Below are 17833 nucleotides of genomic sequence, written 5' to 3'. Positions count from 1 at the left end.
CAGTCTGGGCCCTAAATGAGCCAATGATGGGAACGGTTTTCCTGCTGTTGTCATTCAGAAACCATCCACAAGTCTGAATGCTTGAGTCATCTTACCTGCTAAATATGTACCTGCTGAAACTGTTTGCCCAGTCACCTCATAACCAGGATGGGAAAATGTCAGCATTCGGTTTCTCATGTATGACTGGGATACAGTATAGTCATAAATATTTATTAGGCATGTACAACAGTGCACGAAGGGAAGCTGCAGCTGGAATCCCTCCTTCTGGCTGCCACTCTGGGGAGTAAAAATACTGCCGCTGTCATCACTTCTGCTACCCGTACTACTTGGTTAGGATGGGCGAGGAGCAGACTGTCTAAGAGTGGTTTACCACTAAAGACAGGAAGAAGAAGGAAGGAGAAGTCTGGTCTAGGATAAGAGTCAATGCCAACTGCTGGTCTTTTTGCCACAGCCATTGATCTCAGAGTCATCTCTGAGCCTGGCTGAGGGCCGTCCCAGAGCCCAGAATCTATATTTCAACCTCGTGATGTTATTAGGACATGACATGAAATGGACTGACAGGGAGAAAAAGAAGAGAAAAAGATTATCCCAACTTCACAGATGGGATAATAATATCAACAAGCCAAATCAAATTAGCACAAAAAATGTCTGTCTATAATTTATCTCGGAGAAGTTGTTCCACCCGTCCCCAAAGGAAAATCCTACATAGGCATGGCAGATCATCAGAATAGCAGATAACGAGCCCAAAGCAATATGCACAGCATCTACGTGAAAACAGTCGTCTCCTGGCTGGCAAGGACTATAATACAATCACTCTCTTATTTCAGGGAGGGGTCCCAAACAAAATAATCCAAAAAACGTTCTTCCACTTAACGAGTACTATTACCATCAATTATTTTAATGACAAAAATAATACAGGTTTTCCCCAAAAACTACTTTGCTAAGAAAGTAGCCAAAAAAAAAAAGAAAAAAAAAAGGTTAAAAACCCTGGTCGGGGAAAGGAAGAGATCTTCCCTTAATATTCACATTCTGTTTCAATCTTTCGCAATGAGGCCAGAAAGAAACTTCTAAAAAGCAGATTATCCATATTATTCTTATGAGCTCAAATGAGTTTTACAGATACAGAGAATTAACATTTTAGGAAATCTAGGACAAAATCCTATTAGTATTCATCACTGTTCTGCAGATTATAGATGGTATCTATGTGGTTCATTAAATTCCTCCTTTAAAAAAAGAAAAAAACACAAAAATGCCATCATGACAGTTCACTGATGTGGACCAATTCAACAGTGGACATCAACTTTATAAGACAACCAAGGAACAAGAGGCTGGACACGCAGAGAGATGTCCCATATTACAACACACACACATTACTCTCTCATTCCAGCAGAAAAAGAACTCCTCCCTCACTACAAAATGCTTCAAGTTAGACGGACAAAAAAGCAAAACGAGAAACGCATTTATCTTGGCAGCAGGATTAGAAAATTATGTTCCAGGAGATGTTCACATTTCCTTTCACATTACAAATGAAGGAAGGAGATATTTTGCTGAAACCCCCAAAATCTTTCAAAGATATTTATTTCTCTATGGTAAATTCAGGTAGAAAGGCTGGTACAGAACAGTACTGTCCAATAGAACTATAATGCACGCTGTACACATAAATTTTTCTAGTGGCTACATTAAAAAAAAATGGTGAGGGGCTGGCCCAGTGGCGTAGTGGCTAAGTTCGTGTGCTCCACCTCGGCAGCCTGGGGTTCACAGGTTCAGATCCTGGGCGCGGACTGACAGACTGCTTGTCAAGCCATGCTGTGGTGGTGCCCCATGTATAAAGTAGAGGAAGATGGGCACGGACGTTAGCCTAGGGCCAATCTTCTTCAGCAAAAAGAGGATTTGCAATGGATGTTAGCTCAGGGCTAATCTTCCTCACACACACACACACAAAAAGGTGAAATTAGTTTTAATATTTAACCTAATATATCCAAAATATTATCACTTAAAAATGTAATCAATATAATAATTACTAATGAGATATTTTACATTCTTTTTCTCATACTAAGTTTCCAAAATCTGGAATATATTTTACACTCACAGCACATCACACATTCAACTAGGTACGTTTCAAGTGCTCAGTAATAGTTCTATGTGGCATGGTGGTACCATGCTGGACAGCCTGTTCTGTGCTATAGAGCTTTCATTTCCATAACATTAATAATGATAGATATTTGCACTGGAGCTTTTTCAGTGCAAAGTTTGGTTACTGTGAATTTTATTATTTTAGAACCAAAAATTATGTATATTACAAGAGTGTGGAGTGTTGTTTTATAAAAAGTTCTAAATCTCTGTGCCATTCATTATAAGCAGTACCAAGTTTTCAGCTAATATGCTTTCAAATGCCAGGGTCCTTAGCCTATTAAAAATGTGGTCCTCTGGAAGCAGGAGCCTCAGGAGATAAGACTGCATTGTAGTTTCTTGTTTTTCTACCTACCAATCAGTTCACACACATGAAAACACACCACTACCACACACGCTGGGTTATACTCACATGATGCTGACCTGTCTCATTCAGCTTAAGGGTTATTTAATTATGAGTACAGATTCAATATAATCTCCTATGACTTAAATCATTTTTTAAAATAAGTATAACATAATTTTGGCCTATTGTTTTAAGCCTATTATATGTTGACATACTAAGATAATGTGCATATTTAAACATGCAGTCTATATAAAGATTTCCGTTTGGTGAAATTCTGTAGCAGAAACCAAATCCTGACATTAATTTTCTACCAAATAACTAGAACTGATGAGCTTTAAAACAGCTTCAAAGAAGAACCCTTCTGAAGCACAGAGAGGTTTCCAAAGTACATCTTCTCTTGGCTGATACACTGCCAAGCTGAAAATTAGCATGCAATAAAAACACACAAAATACGCCTTTATCTTTATTTTCTCCAAATAAAGTTTCACATGCTTTTCATACTTCTGGAAATAATTTCATTTCAGAAGATTTTTCTACTCTAAATGTGGTTTTGCTTCACTTTAGTAGTTAAATAAGCATTAACCAATAAAGGTAAGTATAAACAACTTTTAAAAATTATTAAAAACAACACAACAGAAAAAAGATGAAAGACTGAAGACAGATTTCCAAAAAGAAATAGGAATTTCCATAATAAAACACGTTCAACTTATTAGTAATGAAATATATGCAAAATGAGATACCATTTTACACTCCTCAGCTCAGCAAAAATTTTAGTCTGATGATCCCAAATGTCGGCAAGGATCCAGAGTACCGGAAATTCTAGTGTAGCGGTGGGAGCGTAAGGTGCTACATGACTCTGGAAAGCAACTCGGTCTTATCTACTGAAGATGATCATGTGATTTATTGTACAACACAGCAATTCTATCCAAGGTACTCATCCACTCTGCATATGTGCACAGAAATCACATAAAGAATGTTCACAGCAACACTTCCTTTTTCTACTTCAAAGAAAGATGCAGTTCAATGTCCAGCAACAGGAGAAGGGAAAAACTGATATTCATACAATGAAATAATACTTAGAAGTGAAAATAAATGAACTAGGTTACTTGTTTAAAAATGATAATACCCCATTGCTACGAACATAAAAAGGAAGTGACAGAAGAATCCAGTTTAATCCCATTTACTGTTATTTAAGGATACACACATGAAGGTAAAATGGTAAAGGACAGAAAGGCTGCGATCAACACAGAGCTCAGGAGACGGGCTCTGGCTATCAAACAGGGACGGGGTAGGGTCAGAGAAGAGCCACAGTGCTTAGAGGAAAGGCAGGAGGCTGGTGGCAGGCACACAGGGGTTTATTGGTCTTCATATTTTAGTGTGTGTGTGTATATATATACACATAATATATATGTGTGTGTATGCATATATATTCCATTGCACACATGAAATAATTTTAAAAATTGAAATGTTTGTAGTAAACAAAGAAAAAGATCGTACATAACGTTTCAGCTGAGCAACCATCACCTGGAGCGCCGTGCACTTGCCCTAAGTCTCCTTCACTCCTCGGCTGTAACTGCTGCTGTCGCTTCTGTTTCTCTCATCCTTGCAGGTGGAGACTCTTGTGCCGGTTACATTCCAGGGGCTCAACAGATGCTGACTGAAAGGATAACCAAACTAGCCTGACCTGCGTTTCTGGAAGAACTAGGAAAACTCTGAAAATCTGGGTTACAAGTGGGCGGTGAGTACTTGGCTGACTTGGTTTCACGATTTAACACATTTCTGCAAACTTACAGCCTGTTCTCTTTTATCTCCTCCTTCACCCTCCCTCTGTCTTGGTGTTTAAAGTTTGAAATAGTTCAGTGATGAGATCACCCTGAGACATTGCCTTCAGAAGTGTTGTCTCCTGCTTTTAGAGGCGGCTGCATCAAAGGCGGCCCAGCCATTAAGAGTTGCAGCTACACTCTACTTGTTTTCTGCGCCCAATTAGGGGAGCAAATCCACCAGCCTGAGGCTCAGTGTCCCCAGGAAACCACAGTCATCGACTTGAACCAACCACGGGATGAGTGATTTAATGCCGTCCTCGGTCCTGGTCACTGTCTGAGATGATTCTGTGGTCACTTCACACACACACACACACACACACAGGACCACACATGCATCTCCTCGAATGGTCAAATGATCCATCTGCATTTTTAAAACTAATCTGCAGCTTCAGGAATAGAGTTCACGGAAGGGAGTAGAAACACAGCATCCCAAATAAGGAAGGTTTCAACCAAACACAACTAAAATCAGAAAAGGTGTAAGAAATGGTAGAGCACAAACACTCCATTTTCAGAATGTGTTTTCTGGAATTTATTTCTCTTTAATGCTGAATATAAAATCTGAGATTTCACCAGTGCCTTTAGAGACAAATGCATACAAATTGAAATCTAAAAACAATTATGCAGTTTAAAGTGGGCCCTGACAATTAAGCTGTTAAATGAAAAACATTTCTAGGAAAAGCAAAACTCTATACAGCAAAACCAAATTAAAACAACACAGAAGGAGGCTTTGGTACCTTTCAATAATAGAGGACAAAAATAAGTTTAGTTCACTATTAAATTCATGTAATATAAAAACATCTATGTGGGAGTGTTGAATAAATCTGTAAAACAGAAACAAATCTAAAATATATTACAGTCTGAGAGAAAAAAAAATCTTCCTTTTCTCCTGTTTGACTTTAATAGAACACCAAAATTTGGAAAAACAAGTATATCCCCAACTAAATTTTCTTCCAGTCTGCATATACCTAGCAGGATGGTAATGTGTATTTTATCTAATTGTAAAATGGCATAATTTGATTTTTAGCAGCACATTTCCTTTGCGTCAACAAGCCTACTACAGGAAATAAAAATCCTGTCTTGAAATGCCCTTGTTATTACATCTATGTCCACTTCTTTCCTAGGCTTTAAGACTGTGATTATCCAAATCTAAAGGCAGCTAATTAAGGAAAGGAATAAAATCATTACATGTTTGGAATTCCGTCGGTAAAACAGTACAAGGACACAGTAATGTTCTCTGAACAGTGTGGTCCCGGAGGGCAACACCGCAGGATCTGCAGGGCCTGGGTGCCGGCAGTGAACGCCACAGGTGTGCTTCCAGCTCACTCACAACCAGTACGGGACCAGCCAGGCTGCTCTCTATTTCTTTGCAGATTAAAGAAAAAAGGGGGGCCGGGGTAGATGATGTGTGACTGCGGTAGTAAGTTAGCACTACTATCCATCTGGTCTGTTTAGGAGAGCCCTACTGGGCCTGCTATAACCACAGTAATTCAAAAGTTTTAAGACAAACAAATGTGAGTAGCTTTCTTTGTCTAGCAAGTAATTGTGTTGATCCTACCACCCTGCAATTTAACTTGAAGAGCCTATATCTTACCAACTTAGTGCTTGGTGCTCACCGGCAAAAGTAGACTAAATGTAAGTTAGATCATGGTAACATTAAAATTTTTTTTAATTGCTGTATCGTAAACAGAAATTCTAAGTCTTATCAGATGACTCAGATACTCAAACACAATATCCAGTTCAAAAAAAAATTTCCTGGATAGTCCCTGGGATTCATCAAATGGAATTTGACCTGGATCTTATTTAATGCCAACTAAGCAGTAATATCCATGATTTCACAACAGCTTTCCTTTGAGAGAAAATTGTGGATCGTGCATCTGTTCCAGTCAAGGAGAATTCTGTGGCATGTTTCTCTTCTGGTTGTGGTCCTGGGCTGTAAGTCTCGGGCTGGGATTTCAGCTTTAGCATTCAACAGTTTTTTAGAATAGTCCACAGTTAGCAAGTGGGAGGGTGAGAGAACACATGTGACAGGGCTTTAATTCTTTTGTTCTTTCAATTTCTTACAAACTTCCAGCTCAGAATCTAAACAGCAGATCCAGCATCAGGATGCTGAGAACAGCAGAATATTTTAAGCAGCCCTCTGCGAGTTTATCCTATTCAAGACTGTTCCCATGTTTGGCAACTAAAAACTCTAAAAAAAGGTAAGCAGGAAGAAGGATGCAGAAAAGCAGCATCTACCCTAATGAAGCAGACACGTTCAGGGTTCATCAGTGTCCACTCCAAAGGGAGCAGAGATTTTGCATGCCAAGTAAAATTCGGAGTTACTCTCTGCTGGCCCCCTTCTTGTATATGCTGCTCTGAAAACTTACTGGCGCTCATATATGGAATGAGAACACTATCTACATTATTCTGAAAAACCTGGGACTGTGCACTGGCCAGAAGTATGAGTTAGTAAAGTTAGAGGACCAATGAAGAGTAACACAGGAAAAAAATTAAATTGTACAGCAATATCAGTATGTTTTAATATGCCTCATCAAGGGTTCATAAAATATATCTAAGATCTTCCTTTCTCAAAAAAATATAATCCCTTCACAAAATAGAATAAGCAGCTGTTAGGGGAGCTGCGTTTAAACACACATGTGCACTCACACATAAATAAGTTGCTAAAGCTGCAAATGCCTTCAGATATGAGTCAGATAATTTTCCTATGAATTTACTAATTAGTGCACCTCTTAAAATGTAACTTTTAAGCAGTCTTATGCATTTAGGTGAAACTTTCCCCTTGCAAGAAATAAAGTATATATTTTCCAAAACAGCAATTATTTTCATTCCTGTAACTTGGGTCTGATCACACGTTTTTGCAACAGAGATTTCTGGAAACCATCTGTAGGAGCTTGGAGGATTTATGGAGATAAGAGTCTCCACTACCAAAAGGAGGCTAGAACATCTAACTTTTTCTACAGGTGTTATTACAAAGCATAGTGACGTTTGTGATTCTGCAGCAAAAATCTTCAGCCCTTTGTCAACCAGCATTGTTTTTTTCCTTTCTGATCAAACGATTCTAATAGCCTGACAGACTAATCTCAAGGATACAATCCAGGCAGCTTAAAGAGAAGCAGGTCTGAGCAATACCGGTATCAATTACAACCCAGGGCAGATCCAACATTTTCTCTCTGATGGTGCTACCCACTTATCTTTCCATCATGAAGGAAGCACAGCTGTCTCAGGTTAACAGCACCTCCTGAGGAGTGAGGCAATTGCAGGCAATTCTGAAAATAAGGAAAAACCCACCACAGTCTTATTTGGTTTAAAGCAATCATGCAATCCCATTACTCCCACATCTTCCAGAAACACCTTTTCCATGGCAAGCAAAGTTACTGGTGATGCATGTGGCTTCTGTCACAGGGATGCATTAGGTAAGCAGGTGTGTGCTGAGTACCAGAGGGTGCTCCCAAATGCATCTCCATCATCTTCCACTTGTCTTCTCTACGGTTCTGCCTGTTTATTACCAAAAAAGAAAAAGGTCAGTTAATGTATTGCATTGACAAGAAAATTCACCCTGGCAGTGATATTTTAAATGTCAGAAACAGGGATGTTGGCAATCACAATAAATCAGCCCACGTGATTGATAAGAGCAAATCCTGGGTTTCAGGGTCAGAGCCCAGATTGTAATTACACCCACCTGACCTGCTACATATAAAGTGGAAAGAGAGCCACAGGTTTTCAACAACTGCTGAGGCTCCTCTCAGAGGTACTGTTCCACTCGCACCTGAGTGGGGAGTGTGGGGGTTGCCTCTCTCAGGGGGCCTGCAGAGGGTGACGATACCTATTGGTAAACAGCCACTGCCCCAAACCCCCAAGTGCTACCCCGGGCCCCTCCCCCAGGGATGGCTCCATGATTCAACCACTAAACAGACACCTGGCACAGGGGGGCCTCCGAGACTGCTCCAGCTCCGGCCGGTCAGTGCCCCAGGGTTGACCAACTGTTACATATGTTGAATACCACCTCTGAATGGCAGAGATCCAAAAGCAGAAACTTCTACTTCAAGCCCCACTTTGAGTCTATTAAAATAACAAACTTGATGGTTTTCTACCGGAAAATTATTGGTGAAAAGGCCTCCTTTTCTTTTAGGTAGGTACCATGGTGGGCCAGCCACTGCTGGCTCCAACCAGCCATAGGAGAAAGTGGGCTACCCCAAGGTTTCCATACCTTCCGACTTTTCAAGAAAAGTGGGAAATCTGTATTTTAAATATTAGCAACCTATTTAAATTCTTTTAAAAATTCTGTGCAGGACATACACATCCAGAGCGAATGTGGCCTGCAGGCCATCATTCTGTGACCTCCTACCTTCCTCTGCCCTGTCCACTCTGAGAACTGCCCGGAGCCTATACTGCACCTGTCTATAGCCAAGAACGTTCTTTTCCCAGTATCTCTCGTCTCTCTCCTCACTGTGTAAGAGCAATTACAGATGCTAATGGTGTCTTGACATGTTCCCTGGCAGGCTTTCTGGCCCTGGCTTTTCTGTGTGAATGCCGCAGAGAGGGGAGGAAAGGAGATGAGAAAAGGGGCTTCCATCTCTTAGTGCCTTCCACCTGTGAATGCTCTGTCGAGGCCCGCACTCTGGGCCTACAGTGTAGACTGTGTAATAAATTGCTACCAAAGTGAAAAAGAAATAACTAGAAAGGAGGAAAACGCTGAGCTTCTCTTGAAGACATTTGTTTCTCTCTCCTGTGAAGACAAAGCATGAGCCGCTGTGAACTCATGAGACCCTGAGTGGTTCCTGAGAGGGGTGGCACAAACGCCGCTCCACGGACTGCCATCTGCTCCACGCGCTCCTGCTCAGGCGTGACTCACTCAGGCCCCGCAATGGTGGGATGACTGGGGGGATGCGCAGAGCGCTGGCTGCCTTTGCAATGGTCTATTGACCAAGCAGACGTCAACGGCATCAAGACCACTTCTAATACTACGACCACAAGTCAGGTAAGAATGCACATTGTATAGATCATAGGTTTCCTGCGACACTTCTGAGAGATGAATATTTTTAAAAAGTAAAAAAGTCACGGGCCGGCCCTGTGGCTTGGTGGTTAAGTGCGCGCGCTGCTGCTGGCGGCCCGGGTTCGGATCCCGGGTGCACATCGAGGCACCGCTTCTCCGTCCATCCTGAGGCCGAGTCCCACATACAGCAACTAGAAGGATGTGCAGCTACAACATACAACTATCCACTGGGGCTTTGGGGGGAAAAAATTAAATAAATAAAATCTTTAAAAAAAAAAAAAAAAAAAGTAAAAAAGTCAGCCGGCAGAGTCTCTAAGGAATCTACGTCTTCAAGGGAAATGAGAACAAAGGTGGCAAGCGCACAGTATTTTTTTAAAGGTTTTTGCACAAACAATGATGTCCACTGGATTTAAACATCCATTAGATTACTCCTGCCCCAGTTTTTTCCAGTTCTTTGAAGATAAATCTGGATTGTTTAATATCTTTGGATGAAACATGTTATAAAAATACTACAATTTTCCTAACAAGTATTCCAATGCTCCATCTTTATAAAAATAGTTTTAAGAACCTTTAAATATTATATGTGTGGGTTTGCCTCTGTTTAAAACATGTACATGGAAACCACCCACGCCCATCTGTGGACTCTGATGTAAAAACAAAGCCAGACCTCACCTCGGCTGTGAGCTGCAGGTGCTGGTGTATAATTTATATTACTGATAGTCTCCGCCCTCCTCCCACAGGTGTTCCAGAAATGGTACAAATCCTAGGCAGCCTCAGAAGCCGTATTACTTACAGACATCAAAGTTCCCAGTAATACACTTTCATTTCAATTCAGTGTGAGAAATAGACACTTTAGAATTCAGTCTCAATTTGAAATACAGTCAAAACCTCAATTGCTATGTATATAAAGACTGCAAGGAAATACACAAAAAATGTTAATGTGGTTATCTCTGGGTGGGGGGATAATAGGTGATTTTATTTTCTTCTTTATACTTTTTTGTATTCTCCCAGTTTTTCAAATGAGCCTAGGCTACTTTCATAATCAGAAAAAAATAGTGTTTTTTAAAAAGGGATATAATCAAAATATTACCTCATTTAATAAAGAAATGCTATTTTTTATTTTGAAAGTGGATCCATGTGCTTCACAAAGTTGTGATAATATACACTATTTCTAGGTCTAAATATTAGAAGAGCCTGAGCCTTTTATGTTCTCTAAAGGACACACGACATCATGAAGTGGCTACAAACACATTCCTATTAGTTTAAGAATTGCAGCATTTTTCTCATGGCTGATCATTTGTTACTGCAGACCATCTATCTCCCTTTGGATGTAAATGAGTTCAACAGGCAAAAGACCTTAAAAATATGGCTTTGATTCTGCTATTTCAAAAAATGTAAAATAATGTAAACTTGCACTTTAAAATAGAAAGAACTTACTACTTTTTGCTACCTTAAATTCTTCTTGGAAGAAGGGGGTATAAATTATAAATAAACTAAATTATAAATAAAAATAAACTCTAGTATACAGTAACAATTAAAAATTGGAAAGAAAAAAAACTAGACTTCTTTGCATGTTTTTACACTGGGCAGTCTCTGTGCATTTGAGAAAGCGAAAGCCAAAAATCTGGAGACTATATATGCATTCCCGTAACACCTTCAACCTCAATCCCTAAGAACAATTTGAGAAAAATGAATTTTAAAACAAGAAAAGATTTACCTACCGTTGATGCCAACCGTGATTTTAGGCCTAAGAATGAAAAGACTGTGTTGCTTTCCTTTGATTCAAAAAAACTCTCATAATCCTAGAAAAAAGGGGAGAAGAAAATCAACAAAAGCGAACAATTATCTTTGGTGTTTTTGACAAATTTTTTATGGAAATAAAAAATGTACCATTGCTCCATTCAGGCCAGGGAAGAGCTACATAAATGTACTGCGAATTTGCTCTGCTTGAGCCTAAACATTTTTTTTTTTTTTTAAAGATTTTATTTATTTATTTTTTCCCCCCAAAGCCCCAGTAGATAGTTGTATGTCATAGCTGCACATCCTTCTAGTTGCTGCATGTGGGACGCGGCCTCAGCATGGCCGGAGAAGCAGCGCGTCGGTGCGCGCCCGGGATCCGAACCCGGGTCGCCAGCAGTGGAGCGCGCTCACTTAACCACCAAGCCACGGGGCCGGCCCAAGCCTAAACATTTCTTTGCATAAGATGACAAATGGTAACAAGTTTTTAATACAAAGCCTGTGACAAGATTAAAATGTAAAACATCGACAACGGAAATGAAATGGGAACACGCTCCCTTTCCCTTGTGTGCCAAACTAACATCTCCCTGTGTGGAATCACTCTGACCTAAGATTTACTGCAGCACTTGAACATGGAAGGCTGCCTCCCAACTCCACTCCTGATATTTTGTTATTTAGGACTTTAAGAAAAAATCACTGGGTAAACAGAAAGCCGTAAAGGTCTCCATGTGTCAACGTGAGTGCTTCTAATCTGCTTTTGAAGTTTTCCACATTTTTGAGATGATGTCTTCAGAGAGAATAAAAAGATCAAATAAAAACGAGAGGAAACTATATTCTCTGTAACATTTATCTTTGCCTCAGACACAGAATCGTTTTTCTCTCCTTACTTTCAGAAAAGAATCCATCAAGGAATTCTGGTCAATATGTTTATCAATTGTTTCTTTTCAAAAGTTTGCATATATAATACTAGAGAGTTTCTAAGCTAATATAAAGCAGTCTTAAAATTTGATAGAAGTCCGCTTGATAACTCTATCCTAAGGATAAATATCATAAGCAGACAACGATCAGAATCACTTTTAGGCACATGCTCTGTGCCAGGTGCCCTACAATCAGTACGTCATTGGATCCCCACCAGAGCCCACCAGGTTGGAGACTGGCTCAGAGCAAAGAAACATGTTGCCCAAGTTTGACAGCCAATACGTGAGAGAGCTGAGATTTTGGCCCAATTCTCACTGACCTTGAAATTGATGATTTTTGTACTCTGTGATGCTTCTTGCCCAAGAGGAAAGCAGGTATGGGGGCACCCTGCATACCAGAGTCACGGAGCCCTAATGAAGCCACTGCTGAGCCAAGCCAATGGCAGCACAAGTACTTTGAAACCTGTCTAGGGATCTACATGAGAGTCGATGACTTAGAGAGTAGAGACCTGCTTCCTGCCCAGCACGCCTCAGTTCATGAAAAACCTCTGAATGACTGACTCTGTGCAGAGTAGCGAGTCGAGTCTCACGTGGTCTTGAAGGCAGCTTGGTTGTAATCCACGGTCATCTCAGCCTCAGGCCGCGCCCTTGCTGCTCCTTCTGTTGATCTGCACGGGGCAGCTCCCTCCGTTAGTGGATCGGGCCTAATGCCACTCACCTCCAAAGAGAGGCCCTCCTTGACCATGCCAAGGAGGAGCGACACATCTGAAGAGGGAGGCTCCGCAAAGACCTCCTGGAAAAATGGCATTTTAAGCTGAAATCTGAAGGATGAGTAGAGCTGGCCTAGTAAAGGGCCGGGACAGGGGCATTTGGGACGGGGACAGCACTGGCGGAGAGCGAAGCTGGCAGGTGTGACAGGGATCAGCATATGGCAGGCTGTAAACCAAGAAAAAGATTTTAAATTTTATCTAAAGTACAAAAGGAAAGCACGTACGGGTTCTGCTAGAATGAACTAGCTTCCTTTAAGAAAACCCCTAAGTCAGCTGTGTGGAGAATGGCTGAGAGAGAGGGCAGCAAGAAGGGAAGCAGGGAGAAGGGTGAGCGAGGACCATGGTAATTCAGAGACGGCGGCACCTGACCCAGGGCCATGGGAGTGGAGATGGGGAGAGGTGGACAGATTGGAGATGTATTTTGCAGGAAGAACTGATCATACTTGATTGTGGAATTGGTGTAGGAGGTTAGGGAGAATTAAGAATTAAAGCGGCTCTGAGCTTTGTGACTTGATGGAAAAGGCCAGAGAAAAAGCAGCTTTGAGGGTAAGGCTGGAGTTGAGTTTCAAAATATTAAGTTTGAGAAACTGTATGAAACATCCAAGTGAAGAAGATATCAGCCAGGCAGCTGGAGGTTCCTAGTGGCTCTAGGATATTACAGACTTTGTAGAATTTTATGGAAAATTTTACGAAACTGTCACTAATAATACAGGTCTAAATTTGAGGTAGAATTTAGGCAAACTCCCATGACCTGAAAATGTTGTTGCAAATATTCTTTGTAACAAAGATAATTCCAAATAGTTGAATAACATTTCACTTATCTGAGTTCAAGAAATAATCCTGTTCAATACAGACTTTCTCTACTTGATCATTTGATACTTATATTCAATGTGGTAACAGGAGGAAGAGAGCTAAACTACAGTCAGATTTATCTCACCCTTGTAAAGATCCACTATATGAAAATTGGGGTCCTTATGCCTCTCTATACCATATTCTGCCACTACTCAGTCTAAATTCTTTCCCTAGGGAATGTCATCCACAGCCAAGGTCCTAATTAAATTCGTATCTCTAGCTCTGTTTTCTTCTCTCAGTTCTGGTTCCATAAAAGCAACTAACTGTTCAGACTCTTAACATAATAGGTCTAAATTGCAATTCTGATCTTCCTTCTACCCACAAGCTGGCCCTCTCAAAAAATGGCACGACCATCTAATGGGCTCTACCAGTCAGAAATCAAGGCATCACCTCTCTTCTCTTAACAAATAACTATCTCACATATCCCTTCAACCTCTCCATTTTTCTACATCTGTGTCATCGCTCTAATCCAAGCTAGACTTCTGCAATAGCACCCCAATTTATCAACCCTTCTCCAATCTAACCTATTTCCACCCAATCATTCTCAAGTGAGGACAGACTAATCTTTTAAAAATGCAAATTTGAGGGCTGGCCCGGTGGTGCAGTGGTTAAGTTTGGCATGCTCTGCAGGTTCAGACCCTGGGAGCGAACCTACACCACCTGTCAGCCATGCTGAGGCAGCAACCCACATACAAAATAGAGGAAGATGGGCACAGCTGTTAGCTCAGGGCCACTCTTTCTCACCAAAAAAAAAAAAAAACGTAAATTTGATCATATTGTCCTCTACTTAAATCCTTTCCTTCAAGATGTCTCATTGCTCTTAGAACACAGATTAAAATTCTTGATATGACAAAAAAGGCACTATCTGGTCTGGCTCTGACTTAGTCACAGTTGAGGAGAAGAGAGGTCATGTACTTCCACCTGCACCAATGCCATCTGGTTCACAGATGCATTTCTGAGAAACTGCGTGGTCCATATGCTCAGGTAGCTGTGGATGTGATGTCCAGCAATCTACGACCTTGAGTTCTAAGACCTTGATCAACTCACTAACCTCCTCAGACTGTTAATCCTTTCTGCATCAGATACTTCAAGTCCCTTGAAGCTCCAGAATTCTATGAAATGACGGCGCATCCAGTGGAGTTGCTCTTAAACGAGCTGTTCGCTGTGTCCAGGTGTCAAGTGCAGCCTACGTATTCCAGTTACTAGAGACACCTGTTGGAAATGTTTACCTCTCTCTGGTTGAACTGAGCAGGAAAGGGAAGAGACGACAGTGAGAGAAAAAAATTGAGGACTAGTGACTTAGTCATCAAAATGCTGTCCCAGTTCTTGAATTTTGAAAGACCTTTACCTGTTTCTACTTGATTAATAATTTCTGATGTCAGTGTGACATGCAGGAATAAAAAAACTAATGTAAAAAATAAAAAATGAGGGGCCGGCCCCGTGGCTTAGTGGTTGGGTGCACGTGCTCCGCTACTGGTGGCCCGGGTTCGGATCCCGGGCGCGCACCGACGCACCGCTTCTCCGGCCATGCTGAGGCCGCGTCCCACATACAGCAACTAGAAGGATGTGCAACTATGACATACAACTATCTATTGGGGCTATGGGGAAAAAAAGGAGGAGGATTGGCAATAGATGTTAGCTCAGGGCTGATCTTCCTCACAAAAAAAATAAAATAAAATAAAAAATAAAAATAAAAAATGAGAAACAATGCCTGACTCAACCTCTATAAATGTAGTGTGAATGCTACTTTAAAAGACTGAAGTGCTAACATGAAAATATCGTGCATGTAAAAGATCAAAAGGCAAGTTACAATGACACAATGTGTATAATTCAGGTTTCAGCGTTTATATTAAAAATCTTAACCTTAAAATGATTACAATTCTCCAAATCACAAAACTGAAAATAAGCTCAACTCTCACAAGCAAGTTTCATATACATAAAACAAGATATATAAAATATATACAGGTAGAGAAAATATGTAACATTATAGACAATCCATTTAACCATTGAACCAAAATAGTTCTCATAAATTTTAGTCACCAACAAAGGTATTTAGAAATTTCAGACAATTTAGAAACTTCAGAATGGCAACATTTCTTATTTATGTAAAAACTATTTTTAACTGTATTTCTGCCATAAAAATTATAAGCATTATTTTTATTTTATGAACCTTTAACTCAATGCCACATCACTATGGTTAGGGGGCTTCTGAACTGAATATTAAGTTGGATCCTCCCAACAGTTTAAAAATTGTCACTTAAGGTAATTAATTCCTTCCGAAGTGACAAATATACAACTTGGTAATTAACTTTAAAAGCAGAATAACTTAAAGGAAATCATTTTTAAAAGTCAATGTTAGAACAGTACCTGACACACACCAGATTACCAACAACACTCATCAAGTAGATGAATGAGCCGTGCTTGCTAATTACTGACTGACGTGCCATGCTGTAGGTAATCTCATGTAGTAACATAATTTGAGTAATTCCCATTTCTACTCTATTACTTGTGGGTTATAAAGAATTATGTAACAAATTTACTTCCTGACATTCAAAAGCTTTTGAGTGGCCTGATAAATCTCGAACTGTAAGAGGTTACATTATTTTCTTTGCCATTTTTAGGCAAAGGGTAGATGATTGATAATTTAAAATCTAGGATTTCTTAATAGTTAATACCTCCTTTCAGCGATAATAAATTAAATAGTATGACGTGAAATAATTTAAGAGTAAAATAGTATTAGAAATTTTAAAATTATGTCTTATTAAAGTATAAGGTCTTATAATGGCCTTAGGCATTCCCCAATAAAAGAGAAACATCTGCTTTCTCATCAAACTCATTTCACTTATCAAGCTTATATTTTAAAAAATACATTAGGGTTCATACTGCAAAAATTCAAAGCATTGTATTTTAAAAACCCAGTATGAAGTTTCTAAATGGGCTTGCTGAATTTCTCAGAGTCCAAGACTCTCTCTCTGAAGTGTCTGTGAACACACATCTGCAAATTGCACATTTCAGGATAATCAACCTTCTGTAAGTATCAAATACAATGATCAGTTAATATCACACAGACACACAAAGCATATTCAAGATAAAATTGCCCAGTTTCAGAAGCTGGTATGTTTTTATTACATTTAAGACAAAGAATGAAAAATCACTTTGTTTCTAGTGTCAGCTGCTTACGAAAAGAAAAATTTCTGGACTCTATAGATATCAGCATAACTGAGCACTGTTACTAACAGAGCATTTATCCAAATGCTGCAATTTTAAGAATGAAGCAAACTAAACAGCTGTTAAAAAGAAAAAGCAATCTTCCGTCACCTATACTTCTGTTTGCGTTCAAGTGAAAGCCAATGTTAGAGACATTTATAAGCTCATGATAAAATCGACAACGGGTCGAACTCACAATAGCCTCATTCTTCCACAGAGCTTACTTAAGGACATTACCCGCACACTACCGTTAGACTATTATGGACTAGACAAGCATTTGAGACAAAGACTTTAAAGTTCTTTGCCCTTTTGGTGTTCCCTAAGAAAACAGTGGGGAAAACCCACAGCAGCCACTCTGAAAAGCTGCACTGCTTCCCACGCTAAGTCAATGACAATTAAGTGACAGAACCATATTATTTCCACATGCCAAGGGCATATCCAAACAGGAGGCTGCACGGAACAAAAACAACACGTGGCCGACAAGGAAATGGTGGCAGCAGCCATTCCTAAATGAGCCAAAGCAAATTTGGTTTACGCATAAGAAAATTTTTTTAAAAAATTCTTTTTAAGACTATGAGTTACTGCTGCTGCTGCCGCTGCTGTAGCTCCTTAAAACGAGCAGACGCTCCTTCTTAAAATTTCTTCTAAGCCTGAGGGTAGCCTCTGAGCAGAATTTCTTGATTTAGTGGTTAGGGACCATTAACGCTATATTCTATTTTATGAAATCTTGATACAGAAGGAAAAAACAGTTGACAGTTCCAATCCTGGTAGGATATGTAAGATGGAGTTGTCTGAAACAGCTTCATTCAGCAATTTTTATGCCAAATACTAAAAATATGAGTAAGCCCAAAGCTGAGGATTTTAAATTCCTAATTCATGCTCAACATTTCTGACCATACTGGTACAAGATGGCAGAGCAAGTGAATACATCTACCTGAGTACCAGTTGAAATCGGACGGGAAAATATTTTTTGTGCTAAACACAGGAAAAGGAACTAGTAATAAAATTTTAAGAAATACCCAGAGGAGTAAGTGAAAAGGCTAATTAATTAAGAGAATCTC

The 17833-nt window shown here is 39.9% G+C and overlaps 1 protein-coding gene across 2 annotated transcripts in view; it reads right to left on the bottom strand.

Annotated features, from left to right (window-relative positions):
* Positions 1–4783: 4783 nt before the first annotated feature.
* The window catches only part of SH3BGRL2 (SH3 domain binding glutamate rich protein like 2), a 60897-nt gene continuing 47847 nt past the window's right edge, over positions 4784–17833 (bottom strand). For both annotated transcript variants that reach the window (XM_004422056.3, XM_087443804.1), the window contains exons 3-4: positions 11011–11091; positions 4784–7791 (exon numbers count right to left, since the gene is read on the bottom strand). In XM_004422056.3, the coding sequence (XP_004422113.1) occupies positions 7780–7791; positions 11011–11091 (93 nt within the window). In that variant the 3' untranslated portion in view covers positions 4784–7779. The remainder of the gene's footprint in view (positions 7792–11010; positions 11092–17833) is intronic.

Source organism: Ceratotherium simum, chromosome 19 (assembly GCF_057802395.1).
Source record: "Ceratotherium simum simum isolate JZ-2026a chromosome 19, ASM5780239v1, whole genome shotgun sequence".
Taxonomy (NCBI): Eukaryota; Metazoa; Chordata; class Mammalia; order Perissodactyla; family Rhinocerotidae; genus Ceratotherium; species Ceratotherium simum.
The sequence above is the reverse complement of the archived record's forward strand: the minus strand, read 5'-3'. Positions and strand labels throughout refer to the sequence as shown.